Raw genomic sequence first — 18,549 nt, 5'->3', positions numbered from 1 at the left:
TCATTTTGTCAGAGTAAAAAAAAATCCTATTGGGATTTTGTATGTGCACTCCTATTAAACCATAAATTAACTGGAGGAAAATAGACATTTTTATAATACACAGCCTCCCCATCCGGAAACCTGGCATGTCACTCTCTTTGTTCATCTACTTACATTTCTCTAAATATAACAGCTTTGTGGGTTTTCTTCATATAGGTCACATACATCACTTGCTACCTTTATTTTTAAATAGGCAGGTACTTTATTCACTCTCCTCCCACTCCGACCTCAATGCCCTGTGCACAGGTGAAGCCTGTCCCTTTTCCCCCTCTTCTCTGTGACTGAATCCTGGCTTTTCCTGTAAATATATACTCCCAGATTTTTCCAGGACAAGAACAATTTCAAATATCCTTTCCTTTGGCCCAGAAAATATGATTGCAGTAGCTAGGGTCTTCGGAAATTGCCTTTCTCAAATGTTTGGAGCCGGAATCGGGATCAGCTGAGGTTTGAAAGCATCAGCCTCCGTGCGGGGGATAATATTCCTGGGCACTGCTTGTGATCAGGGGCATGGGGCTGTAACAAGAGCTGTGTGAACATCCTCTGCTGATGTAATGTTCTGCTCAGTTCTCTAGGCTGCCTTAAAGGCCTCAATAACCCACAGGTGGCCCCAGGAGAGGAGCAGGGAACCTGGGGATTGCTTTGGTCCAAATTTGTATTTCAGGCCAATTCCTAGAAATTCAAAACCAGCATGTAAGCTTCTGGGGCCACCTTCTTCTGTTACCCAGTCCAAAAGAACCTGGACACTGAAGACTTGTGGTCTCACTGTGTTAGTGCTCTGCAGAGTTGGGGTGGGAGGTAGGGCACCTGCTCTGTAGAGGGCCTCCAGTAACCCAGAAGAGTCATTTCCTTGGACAATGTCCTGGTGGGGTGGGAGGCAGGGAGGATCTGTGTCTGCTCCTGCACTGGGGAAGGGACACTACAGTCATGGCTGCGAAGCATTTCAGCACCACAGGGGCAGCATGGGGAGGGTAAGCCAGGGTAGAGGGAAGCCAGGGCTGGGAAAACTGACCCTGGATGAAGGGATGGCTCATAAAAGTGGCTGCCAGCGTTTCCTATCAGAATGTTCTAGGAAGTAAAGTCAACACTTGCCCTACAGGCCAGTGTGGGTCATACATTGCTTTTTACCTTTACTTCTAAATAGGCAGATACTAGTGGAGGAAGGCAGCTTCTAGGTTGAATCAAGTCTTCACCCAGGAGAAGAAGCTCTACCCCTGCAGGGCATCCCTGCCCCAACCAGAAGCTGCAGTATTAGAAAAGGCCTGGAGAGGAAACCAAGAACCAGAGCAGAATCCCAGTCCCGAGGCTGGGGCACACATGGAGTGGATGTGACAGAGAGGAGGGTCCTCAAACTACTGGGCATATGGCTGGGTTGGATTCCTCACAGGCCCACTCAGATTTCACCCCACTGGCTTGAGGGCATAAGACTTCCCTTGACCGTGAGGCAGGTCTGGGCCTGGGCTCAGGACCTGGCTGTAAGAACTGAGCCCATGGAATGAAGGTCATCAGCAGACCTGACTGAGCAGGGTGTGATCAGGCAAAGACTGGATGAAGGGATGGCTTGCAAAGGAGCCACCAGCATGTTCAAGGAAGTAAAGTCAACACTCCCTAACAGGCCAGTGTGGGTCACAAACATTACTTACTATCACTTTATTTTTAAATAGGCAGATATTCTATGGGTGAAGGAGGTGTCTTTGGTGGCCCTGCGCAGTCTAAAATGGGCCCAAATGTAGCCAATCATTAGAATCACTCATAGGCTTTTTAAAATACAGAATCTTCATTCCCAGAAATTCTGATTCAGTAGGACTGGGATGGGGCCCAGGCATTGTAGTTCTAAAACCTTCCTAGGAGATCCAGCTGCTAGGTCAGTTTTGTGAGCCACTAACATGGAACATGCACTGTGTGCCAGTTGTTTGCAGGGGAGTTTTGCATACTTGCTGAGGGGTTTGGTCCCCTGTCTAGATGGCAGCCCCTTAAGGCCTGGAGCTATGGTATATGTGGTCATATGTCATTGCTGTGAGTCTCACCAGGCTGAGTCTGCCATAACTCGGTCATTGTGACGGTGGTAACCTCCTGGGATCCAAGAAATGTTGGCCTCCATGTTGATACCCAGTGAGGAATGGGATGCAGAGTCCAGTACTCTGACATTCCAACTTGATGCTGCCACTGCCTGCCTCTCGTTTCGTTGGAAGGCAGCAAAACGTGAATGGGCGTGCCTGCTGCACACTGGGCATTGTGCTCCCACTGGGAGAGTAACAGGCATGATTCTAGCATGGCTCTTTCTCTCGAAGAGCTCACAGGCTAGCGAATGTGATAAATACATACTTGTATTATAAAGCAGCGTTTGAATCATTACAATAATAGACATGGCCACAAAGTGCCCCCAGAATGTGTAGGAAGAAAAACATATCCCAATTGAAAGATTCTCAGAAGATTCCTTGGAGGATCATAGCACAGGCGACATTTCAGCCCTGTCCAACTCAAGAATCTGTCCAGAACCAGACTGCAAACACAGTTTAGTATAGGGCCCAGTCTGAGTGCTAGATTCCTACAGCTAAGAGTCCTACTCCAAGGTATCTTGGGACCATACCTATAGCTACCTGGGTAAAAGAGGCTGGGAAAACTGATCAAGCTTTAGGGGTCTAATCCTGGACCGTGACCCCTGCTTACAGTGGGATGGGGTCTCTATGCCACCCTCACTTCAGCTTTCACCTGTGGGAGCATAGCTAACAGGTTCTTTTCTCTGTAAAATTTCCCAAGTTACGTCTATGCTAAGTGTGTTCCTGTGGCCTCGTTGCAGACCATGCCTTCTCCACTGTGCTCTCCCATGTTTGACTAAGAGAACTATGGAGGAAACACAGAGTTTCCCTGAGGAGGGGCTGTTTTCACAGATGCTGGCTCAAGAGCCAGGGCTTGAAGCTCACCCCCTCACTGAGGAGAAGAGGGACTGAGGACCAGAGAGCAAACCTTGGTCTGAAGTCTTGCTTTGTTGAGCAATGGGCTATGCAAGGGGAGGGGTGGGGAGGCGTCTCTCTTGCTGCCTCAGTAGGCTGGTTGAGACTTGGAGATGTGCTGAACAGGAGCGTGTGGAGACATACCCATCAGCAGCAGAAGTAGGAAGTGCCTCGTATTTCAAATTCAACAAAAATTGATTTTATACCTCCCACGTGCCCAGGCATGGTGCCGCACTCAGTGCCTTCAGAAGCGTAACTTCTACTTCGCAACACAGGTGTGATGTAAAAGTTACTAGTCCAATTTTTATACGTGTGGAAACAATGTCAGTGAAGTACAGTAGTCCCCCAATGCCACCTCCCAAAAAAGGTATACAACTAGTAAGTGAAAAATAACAGGCAAACTGAAATTTTTCAGGATTCACATTTGTTCCAATTTGGGGGTGGTGGCTTAGCTCGGCTATGTATATTTTCCAAATAATGTATGATCTGTTTTCAAGATAAAAGCTGAGCCCCAAGAATATAGACTCAGCTTCTTCCCAGGAGTGCAGAGCAGAGATTTTCTTCATGCTTTGTTCCATAAGGTTCTAGACCTATCCTGGGAGCCTGTGACAGGAGTCCTCAGCCAGCAGCTAAGGAGTACATAGGACCCTAGTTCAGAGCTTGGCTTTCAATAGGGTCTAAAAGCTATGCTTCGCACCAGGAATGGTTTGGGTAGGCATTGTTCCTGAGGTGTGGCAAAAAGCAGTCATGGCTGCAAGGTAAAAACCCTGGCAATGGGTTATTCCAAGAGTTGAACAAGAGCGGCCAGGAGCGGCATTGTCAGTTTGTGACAAGAACCTAGCCAACCTCTAGGCAGGGTTTGGGGGAGCAAGTCTAGTAAGGGGAGGCAAGAATTTAGCAATGGTCAGAACCTCACCAGCGAGCTTCACTTTAAGACTCCAGCTCCAAGAGGGGATTGGATTGTGAATGAGGAGCTTAAGGCAAAAGCTACCCCCTCAAGATAAAGAGTACTTTCGTGGAAGGAAATTAAAGTACCATGAGTGGGGTGACCACACGTTCATATCTGCTTGGGACAATCCCAGTTTATATCTGTGTCCTAAAGTAATTATTAGTAGTACCATCTTTCATTCTCAAAAGTGGTCCAATTTGGGCAAAGTATATGTGGCTACTCTAACCACGACCCAACAAACTTTATGCCAAGAAAAGGATTGGTTCTCAGCTGAACGTTTTGGATGCTGAGGGTGATCTCTGAGCCAAAGGTCTATGAAGCACGATGTGATTGACCCCTTCTTACCTCTCCCCTCATCCCATGCCACTCACCCCCTCACTTCCTCTGCCCAGACTTACTGCCCCCCTTTCATATCCTCAGGTACTCTAAATTCCTTCTACCCCAGTGGAAAGGGTAAGCTGCAAGTGCAGCTCTCCCATATTGGAATGTTCCTCAGATGGCCGCGTCCTTCTTATCACCTGTTAACTGTCCCCTCCCCAGAGAAGCCTTCTGTAACCACCTTATCCAAAAGGCAGCCCTTCACTTTCTGAGTTCTTCATATCCCTTTTCATGGTGTATTAGTCAATTTTTGCTATGGTATCAGCAGTCCAAAAATCTCAGTGGAACTGAAACAACAGACATTCATTTCTCGTTCACGTCCCATGAGGGCTGTAGGTCAGTTAATGGCTCTGTGGGGCTTGGCTGGGCTCTACAGAGCCTCTCATCCTGAGACCCAGGCTGAAGGACCAGTCTGTACAGAGGGCATCTGTTCTCATGGCAGAAGGGAGAAGCTCAAGAAGATAGGGTGAAGCCAGAGCAGGCACTGAGTGAGATGAACCTGGTGTACAGGTTCTATGTACAGAACTCTATGTACAGTCCTGGTGTACAGGACTCTCTGACTATAGCTAGGAAGGATGGGTGAAAGGTAGGAGGGACCCACAGCACTCAGTAGAAGTGATGCTTAACAGAGTCTTCCAAGTGGACAGGAGGAAAGAACATTTTAGAAAGGGAAAATAGCTGGGAAAGACATGAAGTTAGCCTTGCATACTGCAGGGCTGTGAGTGGTCTAATACGGCTGGAATGTAGGGTGCAGTGGGGGAGTGGGAGGGCCTTTGGAGGTCTTTTGTTTCCTTTTGAGGAGTTTGGGTTTTATCCTCTGTGTAATAGGGAGTATTTAAAGAGGTCCAGGAAAGGATGTAACATCATGAGAATTTATGATTTATGAAATTCACTCAGGAGCCAATACAGAGGATGGACTCAAGGGGAGTGAGCTTTAAAGCTAGGAAACCAGGTAGGCCAGTGAAGCAGGAAGAGCGCCTTGACTTAATAGTGTGGCATGATGGGGATGTGACAAGTACAAGAGATATTGAAGAGATAGAATCAACTGAAGTTAGTTGCTGATGGAATATGGGAGTGTGGAAGAAGAAGTTGCTATATTTTGCTTAGGTAACTGGGTGTTGTCATTCATGGAGATAAGGAATGAGGGAGGCTTAGGAAAACAGATAAAGAGTTCAATTTTGGATATGCATTTGAGACGCCATTGGGATCCCCAGCAGACACGTTCGTCAGACAGTTCCCTACCCTGTCTGCCGCATGCAGGAGGGCCTGGGCTTCTGGAGTTTACTTGGGAGGCAATGGCATAAAGCTGAGTGGCTGGGCAATGAGAAGAGGAAAACCTATAACTGAGTGCTGGCAGGGCTGAAACATTTGCTGACACCAGCGAACATTCCAGACTCTAGAATCTAGGGGAACCAGGTTTGGGAAAGAAGGCTTTGGAGTTCAGTATTGGACGTATTTAGTTTAATCTGCTGTGACAAAAGCCAAACTCCTTCTCGTGGTCTGAAAGACCTTGGCCATCCTCTTCATCTCATCTCACGTTCCTAGTAGCTCTGTGGTTCACTTTGCTTCTGCCACGGTGCTCCCCCCCTCCTCTCCCTCATATGTACCCCCTCCATCTGCAGTGATCTTCCCCTAGGATGGCTGTCTTCTTGTCATCAGGCCACATCTCCGAGACTGCCTCCTCAGACAGGCCGTCTCAGACCTCCTCATTGAAAGTAGACCTCCCCCTCCCCCCCCGACTGCATTCATTTTTTTCCCTTCGCCCAGGCTTACGTTCCATTACAATGTAGATTTCATGAACACTGCGGGCTTGCTTACCTGCCTTGTTGGTTGCCAACCCAAACCCAGAGCAATGTTTGATACACAGCAGGTGCTCCGTGGATACTCAGGCTGGGTGGAAACATTGCAAAGACCACAGGATATAGAGGTCTGGGGATCAGAAGAGTGGTCTGTCCTGGGGGCATACATCTAAGAGTCACATCTAAGAGTGTGGGCTGGGGTGCCCTAGAGAGAATGCAAGATAGGAGAAGACAACTCTGAAATCCATCCCTTCATGTTCCAAATTACGAACGTCAAGTAGAGGGGGAGAGCTTTCCAGTGTTGGCAAAGGGGTGGTCATAGCCAGAGGTGGGAAACCCAAGTGTGTGAGATGGAGGACAGAATGGACATTCTTCAGGAATTAGGGCGGGATCAGCTCTGTGGAAGGCCCTGCTCATCTAACTCAGGGCACCAGCGCCCCAATCTTGCCTACCTGGGAGGTGGGGATTGGGCCAAAAAAAAAAAAAAAGAAAGAAAAAAGAAACACAAAACCATGAGCACAATCCATGGCCTGTGGATTGGATTACATCCAGTATGAATTTAAGAGGGCACGCTGTGTGCTCAGGAAGTATGTGGCCAACATTGCCGGCTTATCTCTGATGCTCCTTTTGGAAGGTGTGAGTTTCTATAAGGCATCCTCAGTATTGTCCGCACAGAGAACCCACACCTTAACTTAATCTTGTTTATGATAAGGGTGAGCCCTGCCTCACTCCTCCTGCACAGGAGAACTTGAGAACAAGTTCCTCAGGCCCAACAAAGTTAAATAACTCTCTACAGGCTCCAGCACCAGAGATGATGTTAGGGTAACTCCGATGAATATTAACATTATGCTGAGCTTCGGAGCAGGAGGCACAAGAAATTCAAGGGTGGGTTTGTGAAGCCTCTGCTTCCAGCTCAGCTATGGCATCAATCAGCAGAGCTGCCTCAATTTACTGGTCCAAGGACACACAGTGAAACAAGAGCAACCTGATTGGGCGTCTCCTGCTTGGGCGAGCACTGATGGAGAAAATCGCCCGACCAGGCAAACTGACGCTGCTGCGGATTCATGGGCGCCAGTCTCAGACCTACAGCAGTGCTCAGCCAACATCCATTTGTGCTTCTCCAGTCAGCCTGCGGTTCTCTTCTCCGTGGAAGCTGTCCCAAACACTTGCCACTCCCCTCAAGCCCCTGAGCAGCTCCTGCCCTCACCTTGCCCTGGAGAATGACCTTGACACCCCCCTCATGGGCAGGCAATGTTCTTCAACTTGCAAATAGCAAAGACACCGAGCCTGTAGATTATACTCCTTCTCATCCTTCTCACCCTCCCACCTTTTATAACGGAAATGTTAGCTTCTCTCTCCCATCCAAAACCAGGCCCCCTATAGATTATACATCCCATTTAGGCTTTGAATCAGGGAACTTTGAACACCTTTGAGCTCACAGTAAGAAATGCAATTTGGTGCACACTCACACACACACTTACACATAATTGAAACAGACGATTCACCACAGTTCTTTTAACATTTACAGGGCACTCAGATACTTTCCATTCTCTTCCTTTTTTTTCTTTTTTCTTTTTTTTTGGAATCCAACTCAATACCCCTTTCACGACGACATCACTTTTACAACCAGTGCTTAGTGGACTGTTCCAAAAATCTTGCTATAGAGTCTTCTTCACCTCGCACCTTCTCGGGAACCTTTGCCTTATATATAATCTGTCCCGCTCGTTCTGTCTCTCCAGCTCTCCCTGTCTGCCAAGTCCTCCCGTCACCAGTTAAACTGCCCCGTGTCTCTCTTAACTTAAAAGTAGAGATCACCTTGCTGGTTCTCTAATGCTGTCCTTTACACCCAGACTTCTCTGACAGCATGTCTTCCCTGCTGTGTCCATTCCTCACCTCCTGCTCCCTTGTCACCTGCCCATTCTGACCTCTGTGCACCCCACACCTGGGGACAGCTCTCACCAAGGTCGATGATGAGCCTTGTGTTGCTAAAACACAGGGGTCGCTTTCAGCACTCATCATACACAGATGCTCAGCTGTATTTCAGAATGGATAGCCCCTCCCTCCTTCTGGAAACCACTCTCCTGTTTTTCCTCCTACCTTGGCTGCTTGGTCTCCATCTGCCCTGCCAGCTTCTCTCCATTCTCTTGCAAAGTTCCATGCTGTCTGTCTTTCCTCTGCCAATTTGATAGCTCTGTCATCTGACGTTTCTGTTTACTAGTCATATTGTACATTTGCAGCATCTCTGTTGACCAGCTTTATTCTTCCGTTAGTGGCCTCTTAATTTCCTTGGCCCATATTTCTATTTTGAGTGTTTATCTTTTTATTGAGTTGTAGTACTTTATATGGTAAACATAGTAAATATTTAACTGTAATAACCTCCAACTATTTCCTCTCCATTTGCTCCTCAGTATTTAGCTTTGTTTATGGTGATTTTTAAAGTCCAAAAGTGTTTCATTTCTGTCATTAAAAATGTCATTTCCCTTATGATTTCTGACTTTGGTGTAATGCTAAGAAAGTCCTTCCCCACCTCTGAGATGACACAAATATTCCTTATTTTTTTTTGTCTAGTACTTCTGTAGTACATAGAGCGAGGCACGAATCTAATTTTTCCACAACTCGTTAGCCATTTGTCCAAGCCTCCTTAATTGGTCAGTCTGCCTTTGTCCTCCCAGTTTGAAAAGCCCCCTTTGTCATATACTAAATTTTTAGGTGTCTGTGTCTGTTTCTGAACTTTTCTGGCTCCATTGATCTCTCATCTGAAGCTAATACAATACAGATTTTACTATTGAAGCTTTATGTCTGAGTTGGCAAAGCCTCCTTACACTGGGAGAAAGCAGGTGTCATGGCTGAGAGCTTGGGCTCTGGAACTGGTTTGACTGGGTTCGCATCCCAGCCCATTACCCACATGCTGTGTGACCGGAACACCTGCACTCAGCTTCTACATCTGTAAAACTTGAAAGTAGTATCCACCTCAGAGGGTTGTTATAAAGGTTAGTGAGTTAAGACATATGACGATTTTGGAATGCCCACTAACACCTCATACTTTAAGAGGAGGTTGGCTCTTTTCACTTGTGTATTACAATTGTTTTAAGTTCTGGAAGAAAAAAAATTGGTGTGAGTCACACCTGGAATTATGTTCAGTTTATACAATGATTTGAGGATAATTGTCATTTTAATTATATGAACTCTTCATCCAAAATAACAGGTCAATAGTTTGTCTCCCATTGTTTTTTAATTTTTTTAATGTTTATTTATTTTTGAGGGGGAGAGAGAGAGAGAGAGAGAGAGAGCAAGCAGGGGAGGGGCAGAGAGCGAGGGAGACACAGAATCCGAAGCAGGCTCTAGGCTCTGAGCTGTCAGCACAGAGCCCAACATGGGGCTCGAACTCATGAACCTTGAGATCATGACCTGAGCCGAAGTCGGACACTTAACCAACTGAGCCACCCAGGCTCCCCTCCATTTTTTAATTTTCTTTTCTACCCATCAGTAAAGTTTTGTTGTTCTCATTACATAGGTTGTGTTTTTCGTTGTTTTAGGACTGAATTTAATTTGCTAGCAATTTGCATATAGGATTTCTTTTTACACAGTGTGTATGTTGGTGTTTGAGTAGGTGGGTGTGAATATGTGTATCATACAATTTTGTGGGAGTATTTGTATCAAAATTAATTTAAATAGCATAGCTATGATGGTGTGTTTAAAATTTTAAAGTTCTAGCCATGAAACCACCTACTCCTTAAGTATGTTCCAGTTTCCTCAGGTTTTTCCCTTCACACAATTTTGGTAATTCAGAATCCTAGAACCTTTTGTTTTGTCAAGAATTCAAATTTATTAGTATGTTATAATACTATTCTTTTATAATTGGCTTAGCTCCTTAATTTTACTATGCTGTCTCTATGTATACATACCCTCTCTATTTTTATTTCTTAAGTAGATCAGTGAGAAGTTTCCTGTTTATTGGTCCCTCCAGTTATTTTTTTCTGTTTTTATCTTAACTTTATTCTCCTTTCTTTGATCTTGTTCAGTTATTCTCTCTGTAGCTTTTAAGCTTACACATTCATTTCACTCATTTGTCTATTATTTAATAATGAATAAGACTATGAATTTTCTGTGAAATACAGCTTTGACCTAATATCATCATCATTAATATAACTAGTCTGTGTTGACAGAGTCTGTTCCTTTTTGAACTCAAGGTATTAAAGAGGGCCCTTGCGATGAGAACTGGGTGATGTATGTAGGTGACAAATCACTGAATTCTACGTCTGAAATGAATATTGCACTTTATACGAACTAATTAAATGCAAGTAAACAAACAAACTTAGTTAAGAAAGTCTTCTATGCATTCTCAAGTGATTTACAGATCTTTCTGTGTTCTTTTATTACTGATTCCTAGTTCATTTGTGCTGTGAACAGAAAATGTGGCCCCCACAGCTTTTGTTTTGTGGGGAAGTTTGTGTAGATTTCCTTGTAGCCTAAAATAAAGTCTGTTTCTGTAATATTCCATGGGCGCTTATAAAGAGGGTTATGCTCCTCATTGCTACACAGTTTCATGTAGCACATACACTCAGAGTATTTTACAGGTCCTCTTTATCTTTATTTACTTTTGATTTCAGACAAGTATATTTTTCTCCAACTCTTGTATTTTTTAAAAATAGTTGATTTGGTCTACGTCAGTGCTTTGGGCCATAACATATCATAACTATCATATTTTCATTTTGGAATGCGTGCACCATCCATCTTCTCAATATCATCTTTGGATTTTGTTTTACTTTGTCAGGCCCCCAGTAATTGAATTATCGTTTTGAAAGCAGTGAAGCCAGCAGTGACAACACCAAAAGACAAGATAACAAGAGGGGGTTTTTCAACACGCCCCTTGCGTTTTTCACTCAAGATCCTGTCAAATAACGATCTGATATTACACACAGTAATTAGGCATGCACCTGTTAATGAGTTTGCCACCTTTGTTATTTTTCAAAAGTCTGAGCCAGGTAAGAGCCCTCTGACTTAAAGGTTTATCCAAGGTCAAGATCCATGAACATAACTACATCCAAATTGGGTAGGCACCTTATCTGCCTCTTTTAACCTGGACAATTGATGGTGATAAGATCCAATGACAACATTTCATGTTTTCCTCATTTTGGACACTGAGAAGCAAACTCTGTTCTCTTAACGGAAAAACTTCAATGTAGCATGCAAACATAATTTTCCAGAGTGAGAGAGATTAGACCTTTCTGGAATGAAACATGCTCCCTTTTCCTGTCCTGGCAACAAATCTGAGTTGTTTCTTGGGGTGTTAAGACCGAGCTTTGCAGGACCACATCCTTGTTCTATTAGTGTCTGTTTACAAGCTCATCTCCTTCCAGGTACAAGAAGAAACATGTCTTGGTAGCTGCCATAGGACTGTTGACCAGAATAAGGATCATCCACGAGTCCGGTGTGATATTATAACATCCAAGGGGTTGATCTTAATATTGAAACTCCTTATTCATGTGGTTTGCATTTGCCTCCACCAGTCCTTCCGAAAATTTGGTTGCACATATAGGGTCACCTGGGGAGCTTTTTAAACCCGTGATGCTCTGGACCCACTCCACCAAATACATAGGAATTTCTGGAGCCTCGGCATTTGTAAATTCTAATACTCTTCTAATGTGAAGTCTGAGCTGTCTTGGCCCCTTTCTTTTTAACCTCTGAGTCCCTTTGTGGAAGCTACGTATGTTATTCCAAAATGAGGATTATAATTTAATGGGATAGATTAACCTGTATACATGTACTGTCGTAAATAATGTTTGTCTCTTGTCTTTTTTTTTTTAGCATTTACTTTACATTTCCCCTCTTTATGCTTCCTTGTTGCTTTCCTTTGAATTCCATTTTTTGCTAAATTGACTGCTTTCCTTTTTCCCCTTTGGTAATTTTGAAGATAAGATACTTTACAGTCTATTACTAATTACTCTTAACATCTTTAAAAACATGCTCTAACCTATATTTCTCTAATTAACCACAGAAACTATATAACAGAGTTTCTTGCAAGATGAGGAAATTAACATATCTCCTTGCTCCAACTTTAGGCTTTATATCAGTGTCATCTGCAGTGTCTACCCTGGGGTTTAGGCAGGAGTGATATCTTTTATCTTCTCTTCAAAGGAGTATTTGTTACGCTTGCATTCTGTTTTAGAACTGTGTTTATAGAAATTGTTTAGATTCTTTACTATATGTTTTATTTGCTTCTTACTAATCTTTTTCATTTTATATTAACCATAACTTCCCCCCATTTGAGTTCTTCATTTTGATTCATCTCTCAGTTGTGTAGAAAACATCTTTGAGTGTTTTTTTTTTTAATGAAGGTTATGTGCATAATATATTTTTTATGGCCTTTGACATTGGGAGCAGTTTATACTGGCTTTGCTGTTTAGCAACTTGGCTGGGTCACTCTCTTTTCTACTCTAAGTTATTTAGGAACAAATCTGTACTGTGTCTATGAGAAATGCATTAAGAGTGATGGCACAGTATATTTTCCGGAGCTGACTCAGGTATCCACCTGTTTTTCAGACTTTGGTCAATTCTGTTGCTTTGGGGTTGGAACGGAATGAGTAAGTGAGGCACACGTATTCATGTCCCATCTTTTCAGATGGTATCAAACGTTAAATACAGTTAACCCTTGAATGACATGGGGGGTAGAGGTGCCAACCTGCCCCCCAAACACTGTACAGTCAAAAAAATCCACAGGGGCGCCTGGGTGGCGCAGTCGGTTAAGCGTCCGACTTCAGCCAGGTCACGATCTCGCGGTCCGTGAGTTCGAGCCCCGCGTCAGGCTCTGGGCTGATGGCTCAGAGCCTGGAGCCTGTTTCCGATTCTGTGTCTCCCTCTCTCTCTGCCCCTCCCCCATTCATGCTCTGTCTCTCTCTGTCCCAAAAATAAAAAAAAAAATCCACATATAACTTTTAACTCCTTAAAAACTGAACTACTAATAGCCAACTGCTGACCAAAAGCCTTACCGATAACATAAACAGTTGATTAACACATATTTTGTATGGTATGTGTATTATATATTGTATCCTTACAATAAAGTAAGCTAGAGAAAAGCAAATGTTATTAAGAAAGTCATAGGAATAGAAAATACATTTACAGTACTGTGCTGTATTTATCCAAAAAAAATCTTTTTTGACATGTAAGTGGATGTGTGTAGTTCAAACCTGTGCTGTTCAGGGGTCAACTATACTCATTGATTCATTCAGCAAGTACTGATTGAGCACCCACCATGAGTGCACCATGCACAGTGGGAGGCATTAGGGACCCAGAGGCATCAAACAGACAAGATTTCTACTGTCATGGAGCATATGTGCATGTGTTGGGGAGAGGGAGGGATGGACCATAAACAAACGAGTGAACAAGATAACTTTAGAGAGTGATAGGTAAAACTACCATATATATCTGGCCAAAATGGTGCCCCTGGAGCTTTGCAAGATGGCAACCCAGAAAAAAGGGTATAAAGAAAAAAGAATAATGTGACAGAGTGATGGAGTGGGGGTGGGGGACTCAGATGATGTTCATTAAATTCTCCTGTGCAACAAACCCATTTGTGCACATGCTTCCGTGATGGTCTTCCCTCTGAAATCATAGCACTTCTCTTTGCCTCCAGTCCACTCTGGTGTGGTTCTACTGGTAGGCAGGGCTCATGATTTTTCCCCTTGTCTTCAAGATCGTTGGCCTTGTTGGGTTAAGATTCCTCACAATTGGCATTATGCTTGCAGCTGGAGATGGCATGGGTTGGTGGGGGGGCATCCATGGCCAGCCTAGAGGCCCCCCACTTCAATGCTAATGTAGTCGTTAGGACTGATAGACTGATATTCAGCAAATTTTGAGAACACTCCCAAGGACTCCATTAGGCCCAGTGGGCAGTACTATTCTCAAACTGGAAGAAGATGTTGAGGGGTGGCTATGAGCTTGGCTCCTGGAGTCAGATGGCTTTGAACTTGATGTTTGTTACGACTTACTGGCCGAGCAACCCTGGGAAATTACTTAACGTCTATGTGCCTCAGTGTCTTCATCTTTAAAATGGGCTACCTACCAAATAGTGTTATTGTGACAGCTAAATTGAGTAATTGATGACAGTGCTCAGAACAATGCCTGCACTTAGTAACCGCCATTAATATATTATAATGATCACTATTAATTATATATTGTGTTGCCTAAAAGCATTTTCATGTCCAGCTTTCCCCTTGGCTCAGACTCTTTCTATATCTCTAAAACACAGAGGTTACAAGGGTGAGACTGAATGTGTCTTAGGGACCAGGTTCACTCTGCAGAACTGGATGGAAGGGCTTTGAGTAGCAGGTTGGAAAAGAAATACCTAACATAGAAAAGGGGAAGACTGGTAGAGTCAGGGGAAGGAAGGAGAAACCCAACATAAAGAGTGACCGGTTCCTTTGTTTTGTGTGTTTGTTTTGCAAGCATGACTTCATTATTGTTTTTCACCTGAGCTTCATTATAAGTAATAAGCCAAATACTAGGCTTACCGAAGTTTCTGTATTATGAACACCAAACATCAACATAAATGTTATAAAGAGATTCAGATGTTTGTCCATATTATTTCCTACCCTCTTTATACTTTTACATTAAAAATTTTTAGTATAAGCCTATCTCATTTTTTGCAGTCAGGAAAATTAAATATTGTTTTCATTTTGAAAAAGTATTACCCCAAAACCTATTACTCGGAAACAATTTTTATTCGGGGGCTCATGTCCAGTCTTTATCCACATGTAAATAAATAATGTAATAGCTATAATCAGAAGTATACATATAATTTTATGATCTACTGTTTTACTTAAATTGATGCTTAACGTTCTTCTTTCTACAGGGTCATATTTATCACTTTAATGATTTCGCTCAAACAGCATCACATTAAAGGCTATAATTTACCACCTATTATTAGGCTCGTATATAGGTTGCTCACATTTTTTCTCTGTAATAAAATTATGTCACTATAAACATCTTTGTCCATGTGGCTCTTTTTCTTTTAAATTAATTCCTAGAGATTACTGAGTCAGAATATTTGAATAGTTTTGTGGCTGTTGATAAGAATTCATATACTCCCTTCCGAAAGGATTATATCAACTTTACTCTGCAACTGGCAATAAATACACATGAGTTTCCACAAAGCCTTAACAATATTGGGCTGTATATTTTTTCTTATTTTTTTACTTGTGAAATGGACTGTGTTTTCATATTAATTCTATTTTTTCTCCTATGAATCCTGTGAGCATATTCTTTGCTCATCTTTGTGATGTTCTTATACAATTACGAAGACTCGAATTTAATATTGATATTTACCCTTTGGCATGTCTGTTGCAATTTTTTTCATTGTATTCTTTTCCTTTTTAATTTTGGTTTAATGTTCGCTTGTTTGTTTTTCCATTTATAGCATTTCCCTTGCCTCAGCCTTGTTCCAGGGTCTGTTAGTCACTGGCATGAAAAGGGTTGAAAATAAGGATTTTCAGAAGAGTGTGTCCTTAGGGTAAAGTAGGAGAGACGACAGGAAGAGGGCAAGGCATCCAGATGAGGCACCATGACCCCTGCCCCAGGTTTCTTCCAAAGCTCTGGTCTCTGAGAGACAATGTTTACCCAGCACCTCCTTAGCATACGTATGTAACTTCAAGGTTGCCAGAATCCCCAGGGCATACCTATTATTTTCCCACCAAAAGTGTTTAAAGAGGAGAAATGGACTTGGCATACCCAGACCCTGGTTACCAGCCAACGGATCACCACCAGCTAGGAGAAGCTGGGCTCTGTGACCCTACTTAAGCTTGAAGGATGGTTTTTCCCCGATACAAGGGACCAGGAACTTACAGACACTTCCTGGGATGAGCACGCTGTAAGGGGGAGAGGGGCCAAGAGTAGACCAACTCCACCATGTCTGTGGTTTGCCAGAGGGGCCCTTCCCAGCACCATACCGAGCATGGAGCCAACGTGTCTCCCTCCTAGAGCTCAGAGCCCAGCCAGTCTGGCCCAACCCTGTGTCATCATTTCTTTCTGCTGCTCTTTAGACTAAAGAAATGTTCCCTGTGCCAACCCTCAGTAGCCCAGGCAGAGTGCAGAGATGCTCACTGACCTCCACCGCTCTTCTCTTACAGTTTCTTGCTTCTTCAACTTCACCAGCCCCTCTGGGGTCGTCCTGTCGCCCAACTACCCAGAGGACTACGGCAACCACCTCCACTGTGTCTGGCTCATCCTGGCCCGGCCTGAGAGCCGCATCCACCTGGCTTTCAACGACATCGATGTAGAACCTCAGTTCGACTTCCTGGTCATCAAGGATGGGGCCACGGCCGAGGCCCCAGTCCTGGGCACCTTCTCAGGAAACCAGCTCCCCTCTTCCATCACAAGCAGCGGCCACGTGGCCCGTCTCGAGTTCCAGACTGACCACTCCACAGGGAAGAGGGGTTTCAACATCACTTTCACCAGTGAGTCCCCACTCGGTCCTTCTGCACATCAGCCTCTGGGCCTGGTCCAGGGTGCCTCCATGGAGGAGCATTGACATGGGTGGGCCAGCTCCAAGGGCTTTGCAGGGCTGCAGTGCCAAGGCATGGTGCTCCGGCAAGGCCAGGAAAAGCAGAAAGTGCAGGCTGCTGGCGAGGGTGCTCTTTCCTACCACGTGGCTCTCTTTTGAGCATCTATTTCCTATAGGCGCCATATGTAATGTATAACAAGGCTGGAACCTCATTTTTCCCTCTCCGCCTCCCCCTCCTAGAAGGCCCAATTAGAACCAGAAAGAGCCCAAGGGAGATGAAGCCTGTGTCAGCCGCACATCGTTGCCCATCCCACTCCATTGTGCCCCTCCCTGTCCTTGAACACCTGCTTACTGTTGACTTCAGGGAGCCCCAGTGGGGCTCTTGCACCACACTTTGCCCAGTTCCCACCCCCATAGTCAAATCACAAACAATGGTCCCAAGCAGTGTTTCTGCTTGGAACTGAACTTTCTTAGCCTTGTTTTGGGGGCATTTCTTCATTGCCCCTCTCAGGCCCACAGTCCAAAAGTTATCACCTCCAGTTTTCACACTGGGCCCCTTCTCTAGAAGCAGCTTGAAGCTAAGGGGTAATTCTTTCCATGTCTGTGTCTCCTGGGGTGATAGTCAGGGTGGGATGGAAATAGCAAGCTGCCAGTGATAGCAACAAGTGCTTATCAGGTCATAATGAGTTTACTGTAGACCCAGTGAACTTAGCTAATGGCAAACAGTCAAGTGGGGCTGAAGCTGGGTCTGCCTGAGCAATTAACCTCTTCCAGAGGCTTCTTGTAAAATGCAAGCCCCCAATTCACACTTCACTCTATGCACACAAACATTCACATAGTCTGGTACTTTTTTTTTTAAGAGAGAGTGGGGTAGGGGCAGAGGAAGAGAGAGAGAATCTTAAGCAGGCTCCGTGCTCAGCTCACAACCCGATAAGGGGCTTGAGCTCATCACTGTGAGATCATGAGCTGAGCCAAAATCGAGTCAGACGCTGAACTGACTGAGCCACCCAGGCGCCCCAGTCTGGTACTTTTTGACAGAACTGATCTCCTAGCCCCCACCCCACTCCTTGGCATAGAGGTCTTGCTTCCTTGTCCCGCCTGTCCCTGGGGTCTAGTTGAGCTGAAGACAGCAGGTGCCAAATGGTGGACCATTGGGGACCTCAGATTCTAAGGAACTACCCAAGCTAAAGCCCTTTCCTGATGTTCCCTTCAGCACCTTCTTCAGGATAGTAAACTTGCTAGAAACAATCAGTCTTCTCAGGGCATGCCTCCTCCAGGGATCTGGAGAGCTTCCCACCATCCACAGGCAGGAGGAAGCAGAACCCAGTCTGTCTTCCTCAGTCTTCCCAGTCTAGCACTGCCGCTCTAGCTTCTAGCTTATCTACCCTCATCCTTGCTTTACCATGAGATAGTGAGCTCTGGAAAGGTACAGGTATGCACGCATATCTTCCTATCCTCTCTGCCCAGCACAGTGTCTGCACCTGGTAAGGATCAGTAAGTATTTACTAAATGGAGAGATCCATGAGTGAGTAATGCCCTTTTTCTCTCCCTGGTAGGAGTAGGAAGAAGGGTAAGAAGTATGCCAGGGAGCCCACTTTGCAGCATGGGGAGGGCTGGAAACTCCGCAGGTTCAGCAGGTGCAGACGTCAACGGGGAGCCTGGGACAAACTGGCTACTGAGTCTCCTAGCTAAACCTAGGAAGTGCCCTCTTTCCAGAAAGCAGCACATGCTAAGTCCCCAGGGGTGGGGGGAGAGGCAAAAGGCAGCAGATCTGACCTAAGTGAGGATCGAGCTATTACCTAGCATTCCTCTCCAGGGCGTCTCTACCACTAGAAAAATGACATGCATCTAACACATAAATACTCAACAAATGGGGCAGATCAAAGAGAAAGTACTAACTACGACCCTAAAATCCCCCCACCCAGAAATGATTCT

The 18,549-nt window shown here is 44.7% G+C and overlaps 1 protein-coding gene across 10 annotated transcripts in view; it reads left to right on the top strand.

Moving 5' to 3' along the window:
- CSMD2 (CUB and Sushi multiple domains 2) overlaps positions 1-18,549 on the top strand; it is a 610,060-nt gene that overhangs the window by 364,963 nt on the left and 226,548 nt on the right. For all 10 annotated transcript variants that reach the window (XM_045476609.1, XM_045476606.1, XM_045476605.1 and 7 more), the window contains one exon: positions 16,241-16,567. In XM_045476609.1, coding sequence (XP_045332565.1) covers positions 16,241-16,567 — 327 coding nt within the window. The remainder of the gene's footprint in view (positions 1-16,240; positions 16,568-18,549) is intronic.

The sequence above is a fragment of the Leopardus geoffroyi genome, chromosome C1 (genome assembly GCF_018350155.1).
Source record: "Leopardus geoffroyi isolate Oge1 chromosome C1, O.geoffroyi_Oge1_pat1.0, whole genome shotgun sequence".
NCBI lineage: Eukaryota > Metazoa > Chordata > Mammalia > Carnivora > Felidae > Leopardus > Leopardus geoffroyi.
The sequence above is the reverse complement of the archived record's forward strand: the minus strand, read 5'-3'. Positions and strand labels throughout refer to the sequence as shown.